At 35.2% G+C, this 14,453-nt stretch overlaps 1 protein-coding gene across 2 annotated transcripts in view; it reads right to left on the minus strand.

Moving 5' to 3' along the window:
- Window positions 1-5,956: 5,956 nt before the first annotated feature.
- SCEL (sciellin) overlaps window positions 5,957-14,453 on the minus strand; it is a 56,617-nt gene continuing 48,120 nt past the window's right edge. For both annotated transcript variants that reach the window (XM_068929441.1, XM_009670282.2), the window contains 4 exons: window positions 13,984-14,058; window positions 12,557-12,665; window positions 9,507-9,609; window positions 5,957-8,617 (listed from right to left, as the gene is read on the minus strand). In XM_068929441.1, coding sequence (XP_068785542.1) covers window positions 8,601-8,617; window positions 9,507-9,609; window positions 12,557-12,665; window positions 13,984-14,058 — 304 coding nt within the window. In that variant the 3' untranslated portion in view covers window positions 5,957-8,600. The remainder of the gene's footprint in view (window positions 8,618-9,506; window positions 9,610-12,556; window positions 12,666-13,983; window positions 14,059-14,453) is intronic.

The raw sequence follows: 14,453 nt of genomic DNA on the forward strand, positions 1-14,453 counted from the left end.
ACAACACCCTCTGGCAATTAGCGCTGCAGTTCAATTATGTATTGTATGAAAAACTGCTTCCTATTATCTGCTTTAAACCTGCTGCCTAGTAATTTAATTGGGGGTCTCTTAGTTCCGGTATTCTGAGAAAGGCAGAATGATTACTCATTCTCTGTTCAGCTTCTCTTTGTCATTCACGATTTTATAAACATATTTTCCCTCAGTTACTTCTCTTCCAAGCTGACAAACCCTAATCTGTATGATCTTGCCCCCACAGAAGTCAGTCTTTACCTCCCATTCTTTCCTATCTTCCTCCATAACGAAAACATTTTTTTTCATACTGATGTTTTCTTTCTTTTATTGCTGCAAGTTTTCTTATATGATGATAGCTTAGGGAAAGAGTGTAACAAAAACTTATCGAAAATCTAAATATACTCAAATACATAAATCACCTTAACTAAAAGCATATTGGCTCCTTCAGAAATACTAATATATTTATGAGCATGCCTTGCTTTCAAAAAGCTGTATGGTCACTGCTCCAATATATCATAAATATCCGTATGCCTTTATATTCTGTTAATTATTATAATTTGTACAAATTGGCTTGATTGAAAAGTCAGACTTACTGATCTGCAGTTCCCCAGAGCAGCTTTCATATTTTTTAAAAGTCTGATGTCACAGCTGATGCTTCAAATTTGCTTGGCACCGAGTCTACGTTGAGTGATAGGTGCCTGTAGAGTTCAACAATGTCCACACTTAAGTTGCTTTAGAATTTTTGCAGGGATACTGTCTGGTCTTAGACATTTGTTATTGTTAGCTTTATACATTTGTTCTAAAATATCTGAGTTGTTAATTTCTTCTTTGAGTTAGAACATGGATTCTTCATTCCCAAAGTCTCTTGCAAATGTTTTGCCACCGTAGGTTTTTTTTTTTTTTTAATTTCCTGGTAACTGGCTTTGTCATTTTTATACAATTCTCTCTCTCTCTGTTTTTTTATCATTATGTTTATGACTTTCTGGCTTTTTCCGTAATAAATTAATGTTAAATTCGAGTATATTGTAATAACTATTAGAATGGATTTTCTAAGGGATTAAATTCAGAATTGCATCATTTTCTCTGAGCTCCACCTGTTTCAGAAAATCAGCATTTACAGTATCTAAAAATGGTGTCCATGTATTAAGCATAGGGTCTGCTAGTCTGTTGGTCTATCTAGATGGAACCGCCCATGACAGTTCTAGTTTAATGGAGTGTTACTGTATTTTGACTCATCAATTCCATATCAAATTTCTCTGGCTTACAAACGCATTGATTCCTTACCTTCTTTGTTTTTTCCCTTCCTTAAGTTCTAGACAGAAAGCATGAACCTGAGTCTTATAAATCAGGATAAGTTCTTTTGTTTTCATGAGTTTTCACCAATTATAAAAACTACTTATGCTTTTAAAGACACTTGAACATTTGCTTTGTCTTCAGTATACATATATATTGGAGGATATAATTTGGTTCACAGAACACTATGACTGGTGAATAAGAATTCGCACTCTCTCTGTATGTGCCTTTGAGGGTAGAAAGCTGAGGAAGAGATGTGGGGTTCAGTGTTTTTAATGAACAAGCTGATAATGTTAGAGTAAAAGGATTTGAAACAGCAGATAGGCTGTTTGAGTATAAAGTGCTGAAGACTATAATGACAGATGTACTAAAACAACTTACCTCCAGGAGGCTAAAAATCCATGACACATATTTTGCCAAGAATTCTGATTTCAGCTTGATTTGTCTTTAGGGTAGCTGTTGACACAAAAAAAATTTTGAGATGACATAAATATACTGGAGGGCTAAACTAATTCTAGTCATTGTTTTCTTCCTTTTTTTTGGTCTTCTGTCTACATTCTATCTACATTCAGTTGTGGAAGCTGATTTAAGAAATTCAGCAGCTTTACAAGAAAGTGGAAAAAAATTACCATCTATGTTAGTAACTCTATCATATAGATAACAGTAAGTGATTTTTATAATTTGGAAATTTTAGTAAGTTTAGGCCAACAAGTGAATGCTTCTTCATGCTGTAGTGGTTGGTTTTGAAATTACCTTGTTAAAAAAATAAACAGCAGTATGCTTACCATAGATTATGTGACACGTGTTGGAAAAATTAAATATCACAGAGCCTCCTCAGTCCAATAGGAAATATTTTTTTTGAAAAGGAAAACCTGACTGGTGCTGATTCCGTGGTTGAATCAACGTCAAAAGAGCATGGAACGTTTACAGCTGCTTGAAAGGTTTTTCTTGCGTTAAAATGTGTGTTTGTTAAATTCTTAGATGGGGGAATGATTTAAAACACTAAGTACCTGAACTTTCATCCAAATTCAATTTAATTAAGTACAAATCTTTGCTGAATATCCAGAAATGCTTGTGCAATTTATTTTTTGTGATTTCTGTATTTCCTGTCAGATCGGATGAGAAAAAAGCCTAGCATGCAAAAAAACTGTCCTTGCACTATCTAAAACCCACTCAGTCACAGAAGAGACTTGGCTCAGATCCAATAAATGGCCAAGAAACCTAAAGCAGAATTTAGGTGGTAAATTTAGAATTTAGGTAAAGAACCTAAATCCAAACATGTTGTCCAGAGCCTTTCTTCCATATGCTCCTTAATTTGTAGGGTACTTAAGACAAATCATTAGACCAACATTACAACATTTGCCATGGTGCTATGTCTCCTGGATCTGGGTTGTGATGGATCACTTTCTGGCTGTGGGTCATTTCCATCCATTCTGTAAGTATATGGTCAATGTCAGACACACCTCCAAGGCTTGAGGAGAGCTACTTTATAATCAGTCCTTTCAAGACAATTTGGAAATAAAAGAAATACTAGCACTGCAAAGACATTTCTTAAGCACACCCACTGGATTGATGAAGGGCGTATGAATTCGAGCACTGTGGGAAGAACATATTCTTAGGCAGATCTTACCCTTGTGTTTGTTCCAATTACTTTGTGAGAAGCAGTCTCTTCTAACTCCACTCTTTTGTTTCATCTTAATACCCCTACGGAGAAAATCCTTTTTCTGAATGAGAAGGTATCTAACTTTTTAAACAGTCCTGTTGATCTCTGAGGTAACAAAATAGAAAATGCCATCTTCAAAGCATGTGCTCTCCTCTGACTGAATATCTGTGATGTCTCACACTACAGCTGAATAGGCAGAAAAATATCACTCCTTCCGTTTTCCTCCTCCCGCTTTCCACAGATGTCATTCATGTCAAAACTGGTATACTTGTTCCCATGGAAAATTTTGTCTTGAGAAAACTGATATTTTATGAGAAAAAGGTGTTTCATTGGTAAGCTGATAAAAGCAGTGTTTAAATGCAGTACCAATTGTATAATTTTGTGGATTTCCCAAATTTTAGTATTTTAAATATTTGTCTGTTTGAGATTATAATGCTACAACTATGGTTTCACATTCTTAATTCCAAGATATGAACTACTACATATAGGGATAACATAACTCTCAGTTCAATAGATGGAAGCCTCCTAGAAGAACCAGAAGATATGAAGAACAAAGTTTTCTGGAGTATTCCTCTTGCAGTAAAGTTTTATTGATTTCAATGACACCATATTTATGGCAACACCACTGCTTTTTAAATGTTTATCCCCAGTTTTAAATCACTGATTCTACTTGTCCATAACTTTGTATAATGCTCTAACCTTTCTCTTAATCTTTTCTCCCTTTTCTGATTCTTTTGGATATTTTAACATGAACACTAATCCTTTGTTTCCCACTAGGAACCATACTGACTTGAATGCCAGATTATTTTTTCAGAAACAATTCTCTATTTCCTTTTTTCTTTCTGAGGAGGTGGTTTTTAAATGTTGACGGCCCATTATTTTGACCACAGTAGCTATCTGAGCACCCTAAACAGATGTCTGATGACTGCACAGCAATGCCAAGACACAGACAAGGGCTTTTGGCAAAATTATACTCAGATATTGACTCTAATAGGACAAAACCAACCAGTTTTAAGTCTTGGCACAAGTTATGAGAGTGTGGTTGTCAATTTGCAGCTGACACATTTATTAAAACTCCATGAAAAACTGTAAATTTGCAAGTAACTTGCCTGGAAAGGGAGGTAGATATCTGAGTTTTTCTTGTGCCACACACATAGGTGCAGCAGTACCACCCAGAGGCCACTGCTATTCTGGGCATAGCACAAACACAGACTCAGTACCTGTTCAAGAGCTCACACCCTAGGAAGGCAAGTAAGATATTAAGGCTTAAAAGAGATTAGCATGTTCTTTACAAAAGTGAATGGAGACATTTCTAGGATGCTCAAATAAATCCTCCAAACTTCCATTTTCAAAGAGAGTGCCCTTACCATCCTGCTCCAGCCAAACCTGAGTGCAGGCAACACCTCTAATGTTGCTAGAAAGGAGCACAGAATTAACAGAGATAAATAGAGAATCATTAATATTGCTTTTAATTATGAATTAGACCACTCTAATGAGATGGAGGGATTCCAGAATCTGGTCTTTGCTCCTGGGACTGTTTCTGCATTTTCTATTCAGCCATCTTTCCTGAAGGGTAGATGTAGGCACATAGGTAGGAATTGTGCAGGCAGTACAGCTGTGTTTTGTTCACAGACCATAAGGATCCAGGCTCTACAGGTCAGGGAAAATGGCAAAAACACTAATGGGAACATCTATTTCATTCCACACACTAGAGTCCGTGGCATTGATATTACACCAGTTCATTGAAACATATGTACCTTGAGAGGGGAAACTGAATTTGGCCCTCCCAGTTTCTGGGACAGTGATCTATTCAAAGAGAGGAGCAACACCATCTCCATGTTTTAAAAAACAGCAGTCATCGCTGTATTTTTGTGGGGTCTGATCTTAGCAGTATGTGCCAAACATGCTTTGAGAATACCTACAGATTCTTCTCCCTAAAACATATGGAATGTTTCTAAGTCCCAATTTTACTTATGCAGAAGATAAGAACTGAGTCGTTCAGACCAGGCCAAGCGCAAAGCAGAACAGCAGACTTCTAGAAACTTTGAAGTCAAAGAAGGAAATATCTCCTGAGGTTAAGACCTCAAGGATTATGCATCAGTTAAGCAGCTGAACAGAGCTATTTTGGTTAACAATTTCAGACTTTATGGAATGAAACGTGTCTCTGTTATGCTGCTGTGAAGAAAAATGAGGTGTTTTGGTGCAGCAGAGGGGAAAAGGGAAGGCTACATTTCTCCCTTTTAGTCTGATACCGTCCAGTCTGGAAGCTAAAACCACCTCCTGGTGTAACAGAGCAGTTGCAGTGAGCAAGCAAGCATGATTGGAAAGCAAAAACTAACAGGAATGTAGATTTTTTTTCCCCCTAAATAATGAGATTATGTTAATAATATCAAGGAGTGCAACATGGGGAGCAGAGGTCTGACCTATATACGTTCTCAGTAAATAAAGTGAACACTCAAAACTATCCCAACACAATGCGCATCTCCATATCAAGGAAGAAAGAGTAGAGCTGACCGACTGAATAAAAGCTAGGACCCTTTGATGTTGACCAGGCTTTTATAAGCCTAGGTAATGAGGTTCCAGAAAGTAAGACGGTGTGTGTCTTGCCAAACTCAAGAGACATTTGCTACAAGAATAAAAGGATGAGAAAACAATGCTGAAGACGTTCATCACCTTGCTTCAAGCACTGCTAAGGGATGCTCAGACTAAGCGTGCTGTAAGAACTTATACAGCATACAACAGAATATATTAATTCAGCAAAACAGTTCTTGTGACCTCGTTACTGCATCAAAACTGCAGTTTTGAAGCCATCTACATGCATCAATATGCACTGTATGTTTTATTTCACCCCTTTTCTCTTACTGCTTGATTCTCCGCCCTTTAGAGCTATGCCCTTGCTTTGTAAAATAAAGAAGTATCCGTTGCTTATTGAGAAAATGGGTGTAATGATTCACAAAACACACATAATTTAGTACACCATGTCTCAATACAGCTTTTCAGTCCAATTTAATGGATTATTGAGGATAACACTTTCATTAAAGCAGCTGCCAGCAAACTGTTTCTTTGGATTGTTTCATGGACGTACTAGTCAAAAAGAAATAAAATAACACATGCTAATAATATGCAAAAGGCACAAAAAACAATTGAGTTTTGATAAACTGGTATTGAGATGTTAATGGGTTTTTTTAATGAGTACTGCCATCCAGGCTTTTATATGGTAAATACCATGCATCACAAAACTGGTGTTTCTTTTCAGCAAACTTACAACGTATGATAAAAATAACAACAACAACAAAAACACATGGCAAATTATGAAGGCTGTTCAGCAAAGATGAATTAATGAGCACAGAATTACTATTTATTGTTTCTGTATTGCTGCTTCTCTGTCAGCGAGCATTTAAGTAGCAGATATTTGGATCCAGGGTTTGTTCCTGGTCTCTAGTGGAGTGAACTACAATATCACATCTCCTCAAACACTAGAAAACCCTAGATTCTAGTGGGGTGGCTCAAATGAATACCTAATATCTTCTGTTGTAAGCAAGCATGCCCAAGTACTGTTGGTTTCTGAATAGAACCAAATTTGCAACCTGCTGTTAAAACTTCTCCACTAATTCTCTCCAAGTCTTGAACAAGTTTCATTGTTGCCTAGTGAAATACAGGATAACAACCAGTACAGTTTAACTAAAATACATCATCAGCAATAGACACACACCAGGAAAAATATTTATAATATTTATAATAATATGTTTTATTAAAGCTACTGCCATAAATTCATAAGAATTTTCATAAAAAAATAGCAAACCAAATTATCTGCTCTTTCATGACTCCTTTGTGTGCAACAGTCTGAACATAATTTAAGATAGGCAACCTAAATTACATCATTACTCAGGTGAGATTCCAATGGTTTAAATTACAGATATCCATACCACCTGTCTCCACCACTGAAGGTGCAAAAGAAGGGAGAAAGTATGGCTGGGACATCCCTTCAGTAGTCTAACATTAATCTGTGGCTTTGCTACTTTTCAAACTTTTAAACTCTGCTCAGATTCCGGCAGTCTTGGAGCATTCTATTTTTTGTGCCAGGAAGCTAGAATCAGCTAGATCATAGGACTGCAAAGATGAACTTTAAACCCCTGGGGCCACTGCTTTCTAGAATATGTAGCCCCTTCATTCTTTTTATATTTATGTTTGTTATAGATAATTAATTGAACTGTCTCCTGAGTAACAGGAGAAAAAAATAGATCTCTTTACATGTCTGTTTTCCTTTTAAACTAAATCTGCATTACTCTAGAGTCATTTTGGGGGTGAGGGAATCACTTAACTAATGTGTACTTTACTTTTTTCAGCCTTTGGGGGAAAAATAGATTCTGTCAAAAATAGATATCTAAGTTCTTTTCAGCTGAGATATAAGGGAGAAATATCAATTCTGAATATCCATGATCTAAAACATCCCAAGGCAGAGGATAGCAGTTAACACCTCTTTTGTCCGGTAAAACGCTGAATTATTTCTTATTTCAGGCAAACAGGACATACAACTATAGACTCTCGTGGAAACTTGTACTATAACAAAGCATGAACTCTTCTTTGTATTTCTATATTTTAACACATATACCCTGTCCAAAAAAAGAAAAAAAACTACTCTCATTGTAGTCTCCAGGGAAGGAGTTTGTCTGGCCTAATGTAGATGTCTAGAAATCAATTATTCACTCCAAGTTCCTTGGCAGACAGTGGAAAGGAAGACATACTTTCAGAGCATGGTTTACCACATCAAAAAATAGATGTTTATAATTTGATTAGATGAATCGCTTCCTAAAAATGTCTACTTCTCTGTAATGACTATAAAGAGAGAATAGTAGATGTGTACACCATAGATGTTTAAATTTAGCTGAGATGAATCTATCCAAAGCACTTACAGATTCAGCTTAATAAAGTAGGACAGATTAATATGTGACGAAATGCAAAGTCTATATTTCGTGACTTCATGGCAGCTATTAAGTATGTATTTTTTAAAAAATGGTAATACAATAATTGAGGATTAAAAACACAGAGTGGTATACTAGTAACTTAAACTTTCTAACAATTTTTCTCTAGAATACCCCTATAGTCAATAGAGATAGGCATTTTCCAAAGATGACTTGTTTTATCATAAAATTATCACTGAAGTTATTTGGAAACAATCTTCCACTGGAGGCTGATATCTTTCCTCAAAGGTACAGAGGAAATCCACTTCACTCTATATGAAACCAGTAGTTTAAGCTAAATATTTGACTTTTAGATGCTAATCTTACATGAAATTAATCCCATCCATGCTATATAAAGATAACAGTTCTTTATATCTGAGGAAGCGTGGTTTCAGCAAAAAGAATACAGCTGTTTCAAAATTTCTGTTAGGTATTTGTGTATTCAGTAGTTTCGCACATCTGATGAATATACTGAACGATATCTTGTTTTGCTTTCTGGAATGTGTATATAAAAAGGCATTTAAATTCTACTGGAATTCATTCCTTTGGGAACCATGCAGTAGGGCTACATTTAGAGTACTTTAGTTTTAGCAATAATAATCATTTTCCATAGCGGTTTGAATACACTTAACTAAACACCAGTGGATCTTCTAGCTTTCTGTAGGTCCAGATTAGTAGATCCATTTTTCTGCAAGAGAAAAAAGATGGGTCAGAAATGCCAAGCAAATCAGTATTCCCTAAATGTCATATGAGGAAACTTTAGACTTTAGGGCAATTTTTTTTTTTTTACAGATTTATAACTGTCACAATGCCTTATTAATTTTTTAACCTGATGAAGAGAACAGTGAATTTTCCAGTTAAAATGTGGCATTGGCTTAATAGCATTGTATATTTTAACAAAACAATTTGATTAATATAATTGTACTTAGCATAATGCTATCTCAAAAGAAGCACATCATTAAACACTAACTTATCAGAACATTTCATCTAGGTTTCTGTTTGTCTCTATCCAGTACAGAGGTCCTTATTTATAGTATTATGAATTAATAATTGCCATGAACAGGGAAGACATAAAATCTTGCAATTCCTAGAAAAAATAATGAAAAAGCTTCATTTTTTACTGTCTACATGCCTTGCATGTTTGATTACTCACTATGCTCCTCACAAGGGAAAGAATGCTACTCACTGTAAAATATTTTCATTATGTTTTTGTAAATCTGCAGAATCATAGCAACCTGATTCTCAGATGACCTTGGAACATATTCCTGTGACTTTCAGGGCAAGAATCATTTGCATCACTGTACACAATGACTGCACAAGTAGGTGTCTACAATGAGAACTTAGAGATCTCACTCATGGATACAAAAAAACTCATATGAATAGAGCCTGGAGTTGGATCTCATCCTAAGCAACCCAGTCTTACTCAGTGTAATATTTTGGAAAGGTTTAAGTGCACAAATAAAAGCAAAAGCAATAGCTGTATTGCAAGATATTCAGGCAATATATTCAGGTTACTGGAATGAAGTTCTCTTTTTTTCCTTCTTCTTTCTTCTTATGTTCAACACAACACATCTTACCTCTAACTTTGGAATAGCAAGGCTCACAGTGCACAGTTTGTCTGTAAATCCAAATGCTGTCTCCTGCTTTCAGATCTTCCAGTGGTCTTTTGCATACTTCACACTTTAACACACAAGTACAATAAAAATTAAAACCCTTTAATATTCATTCCTAGCATGCTTTCTTCTAGAATGCTAACATTCCCAGACCAGAATAGGGGTTATGAGTACTGCAGTATCATCAAATCTGATGAAAGAGTAGTTTTCATCAGCACTAAATCTGAAAACCTAATCTTTAGACCCCCTAAAAGTAAGATATCTAAATCTGGACTTGTTTCCTACATTCTCTTTATTGTTAGCAACCCCTCCTGCCCTGATGCTTCCAAAGGGTAATTTCTCTGTCTTAGCTTAGAAATGTGTTCTAAGATGAATCACCCTTTGGAAATCTCTTTTTGTTTTCATTGAGTAAAGAAAGCATGATCAGACTTAAACATCCAACTAAGAGTAAATATTCTCATCTCAAGGAATCTATACCCGCTTATCTCAAAATATTTTATGGTACTTTTATCTTTGGTACTACTATCATTAAATATGTCCCCCATAATTGTTGAATCCAGGTACTGCTTTAATAAATTTGCGAAAAACCAAACTTTTGAGATAAAGGAGTATCTCCCGTGTTCCAGACACAACAATACAGAGATATACAGAGGCAGACTTCCCAAGATCACAAGGAAACCCTACAGTGGATCAAGGTGCAAACTTAAGTCATTCAATCTATAGACCAGAATCCTGACCTCCAGATCATTCTTTTTTTCTAGTCCAATAAGAGAATGACAAATCCTTCTTTCTTCAGGTATTTTATCATTGATATGTGAAAATTAACATCGCTTTTACAGTGCCATTCAGTAACCAAATTGTCAGCTAGCCCATAAAAAAGGCTTTTCCATAATTTTCACATGATGGCTGTCTATTCATATAATTTTGGATTGAAAATCTTTGTTAAAATAAAAAATTGAAATTCTATCCAAGACATCCCTTTGCAGCTAAATGAATAAAGAATTTGCATGATGTCAGTCAGCACTATTGGCTTAAAGATATTTTGATCTATCAGACTCAGGATTCAACAGATCCAGGCAACACACAGTTGCCTTATATTACACATGATTTTAGGCTAGTATGAAAATAAGCACTCAGTATTGCACTTAGTATTGATAAGTATAACAGAGCACTAGAGAATATTTTCCTTTTTCTTTCCAGTTTTATGGAAGAACTATGTTTTTTCTTCTATATCATTTCTAAATAAGCTGTTAGTAACAAGGTACCTAAACTATTCAAAACAGCCTGCTTTTTCTTCTCTCATTTCATGTTTTCTTATATAAATCACCAAAATGATGGGAATGTTTTCAAAGCTTTGATCACCGAGTTTAACTAGTATTTTTATATAGAGAAAATATATAATGCAGATGATTCTCTATAATGCAGATGATTCAACTGAGCTTTTGGTATATGGCTTTCAAGGGAAACAAAGACCTTTTACTCCTCTCAAACTACACGTAACTCTCTAACGGATACAAGGGATTTATAAGGAGCTAAATGAATATTAATGTGAGGTATTGTAGTACTTAGCTAAGTACATAACTGCAAGCATGAACCACAGAGCTACATTAGCTGTTTAATTTTTTGTAAATGCTTTCATAAATAGGTAGTTACACAAAGCTTAAGCTGAGTTTTGCTGGCTAGACAAGTTGCCATTTGGGAATAAGTAGCAAAAAGAATACCATTTAAAAAAGTAAACTTCAATATTTAAAAAATAGTTCAGCCAATACCAAAAGGGTAAGTTAATGCTCCTAACTGTATTAGAAAGCCTTTTCTTCTTTATGTGGGCTAATCCATTTAAAAGGAAAGGAATCCAACCAGAGTTTATTTTTACTTGTAATAATGCTTTTGAGGAAGTATAACATAGTGATTGTCATGGAAGAAAATTTTATGTCTAGTGCTCACAGAGCTCAGAAAATCTATATGAGACAAAAAGCATATGCAACTTCATAGATGTAAAGTACAACCTTACTGCTGTGTTCTGGTTTGGATTACTTTTCATGCAATAACTAGGTAAAAGAATTGCTGTCAGAAGCAAAAGTGTAAGCTATGCAAGACGACTGAGAATGAGCTGTGCTAATGAGGCAGTTTTGCTCAGTATTGTTTGCTGGAACAATGAACTTTGTGCATGAAGATACAAGGAGAATCAAGAGAAGCAGGGCAGCAAGGAAACACAGACTACAGAGCAGAGCTCTGTTAGGTGAACTTTGACAAAAGGTTGAAATAGAGTTTTGGACTATTTAGGCTTTGCAACTTAGGCTTTGGACTTAAAAATTTGTCTGTTGTTCTTTCATTTTTTACTGGGAAAAGGAAACAAGACTGTCTACATAATTTGTAATAAACGAGATTGAAATAAAGACTTACCCAACTTCAATATCATTTTATCAGTACAAAAGAAACAATTCATAGGACCCAAATTTTAACCAGTTCTTTGACCCTGAGGTCAAATGATTTCATATCTGCTGCCTTAAATACCTCTTACTAATGACTTTGAATATGGCTCCTTCATAAGCCATGATTTTAGGTGTCACTTAATCAAGAACAAAACACTTTATATAAAATAAGTGGAACAAATACTTTCTTTATAATATAAAATTAAGTAGTATATACTAGATATACCAGATATATCAGACTGGAAGTGAACATAACTGAAGGCTTATAAACACATAGGAGATTCAGGGTAAGTCTTACCACATCCTTTATCCTCCTTTTGGTTGCAAGAGGAGAGAGAAAAAGAGAAAAGAGAGATGGGGGAGAGAGAGAGATGGCAGGAAAGAGAGAGACAAAGGAAGAGAGAGCAGTAGAGAGAGAGAGAGAGAGGAGATATGGTATTATCTAGATTAATCTTCTCCTCCAGTGTGCAAGTCTTCCTCTTCTCCCAGGTGGAGAAGGCCTAATTCTCTTATTATATGTGTAATATAAAGTAGGTATTATATTTAAACTGTATTTCTTAGTAGCAGGTGTAACCTTCTTACCTTGAAGCAAGTTGAGTGACAGCAAATTTGCAAGGCATCTAAGATCATTTTGACATCTATGCCCAAGGGCTTCCTGCAGTATGTACATATATCTTTTCCAATTATACTCCTGTGTATATAATATAACATCAGCTGTCAGAAAAAAAAGCTACCACTGAAATCTTAAGGAGAAAATTGGTTACCTTAGTGTATTCGATGGGAGAGACATTAGTGTACAGTACAATGGTCATAAATGGAAACATGTCACATGTATATTCCCTCCACTGTAGTTGACAGGCATAACATATATGCTGCTGTGATGGGCAAACTGATGAATATAATTGTCAAGTAGCAAAAATGCCTTGATAAAAAGAATGGTCGTCTTTGGTGAACGGAATGATTTCAAACAGTACTGAAACTGTACTAAATTGCTGAATGCTTGAAAGCATGTATACTAGATGGGGATGAAGTGGAAGGTAATAATTAGAACATTTTAATCACAAAAGCAAATTGGTAGTTGAGTTTAAACTGCCATCATGTGATCAATCTGGTACAGAATTCTCCTCAGTGTTGCAGAGGTGACCGCAAGCATTTTTTATTTTCTGTACCATAGACAGAAATCCTACTTTCATGGCAATTATAATGAACACATGAAATGTACAGAATTGCCCACCTGGTATTCATAAGAATAATCATTTTTTAATCCTCTCAGTTCTTTTTGCACCCTCATGTGATATTAATCTATGCTTTCTCTAGACACAACTGCTGGTGTTGTTTTTGCACTGCAAAATTAACTGGTCTTGCTCCTTTCCACACATTGATAAACTGTTGTATTCATATTTTCACGGAGTTCCTTTTACATATTTTAGAAAAGATGCAAGTTTTTATGATTCTTTATATTTCCAAATAATGGGAATAGCCATATTATCTGTATTGAAATGGTGAGGACAGTTAAAAATTTTCTTTGTCCAAGAGTTAAAATATTACTGATTTGAGCAAATATCCATCTTATATTTGGGAATATCTTAATTTGTGTGAAAAAATAAAGCTTTTAACAACATTATTATGCCAACTTATTCATCCACATCTGTACTTAAACTTGATCATCACAGACACTATTTTCACACAGGAAGGACATTTTAGAGTAAGCAGCTACCAAAGACAGAAAACTGCAGAATCACATAGCCAACTCTATCACTTAAGGCATTGGCCATTGTTTCAACAGATATTTTAAATGTCATCTGTGACAAGCCTAATGTAAGATTAGGCTGCAGAAGTATGGTAATGGATGGTCTGATGGCAAGGGCCCACTGAAAGGGAGCCCTTTATGAAAAGCTCTCTGACTAGCCTGATGGTGACTTCCACGCATCTCTTGTCTGAATGATTGAAAGGTTATGCAAAATGTCTATGCCCTTTGATACTGTACAGCACTATTAATGTGCACTTACCTATCAGAAGTAGAGTAAACAGTTTTGATAGTATTTCCAGTCATATTTTCTTCATAGATACCATGTGATGATTTGCTGTGAGGCAGTGAGGGTATAGCAATTATTAAAGAGTACTTTTTATTTTTAAAGGTTGCACTACACTGATAATATGCAAGTTAAACAAGTGTAATGCATTTGTATAAATACGCTGAGTGATGAGTACTTTCATCCCTAATTTTCATGACTATCAAGAAAAATATTCAAATAAAAATGTATAAAGTAGAAGTATAATGTGTCCTGTCTTAGTCTGTGTTCTGCTATTGTATGATTCTTCAGTATTTCAAAATGAAATCTATAAGCCCATTGAGGAAAATCTACAAATATGACATTGGCTTTGCCTGCACTCTTTTCTCAGTTTAAATGTCAGGAATACATGTCAGGAATAAATACATAAATACATGTCAGGAAACGGTGGCAGGCTTTATTTTTCT

Source organism: Struthio camelus, chromosome 1 (genome assembly GCF_040807025.1).
Source record: "Struthio camelus isolate bStrCam1 chromosome 1, bStrCam1.hap1, whole genome shotgun sequence".
Classification (NCBI taxonomy): domain Eukaryota; kingdom Metazoa; phylum Chordata; class Aves; order Struthioniformes; family Struthionidae; genus Struthio; species Struthio camelus.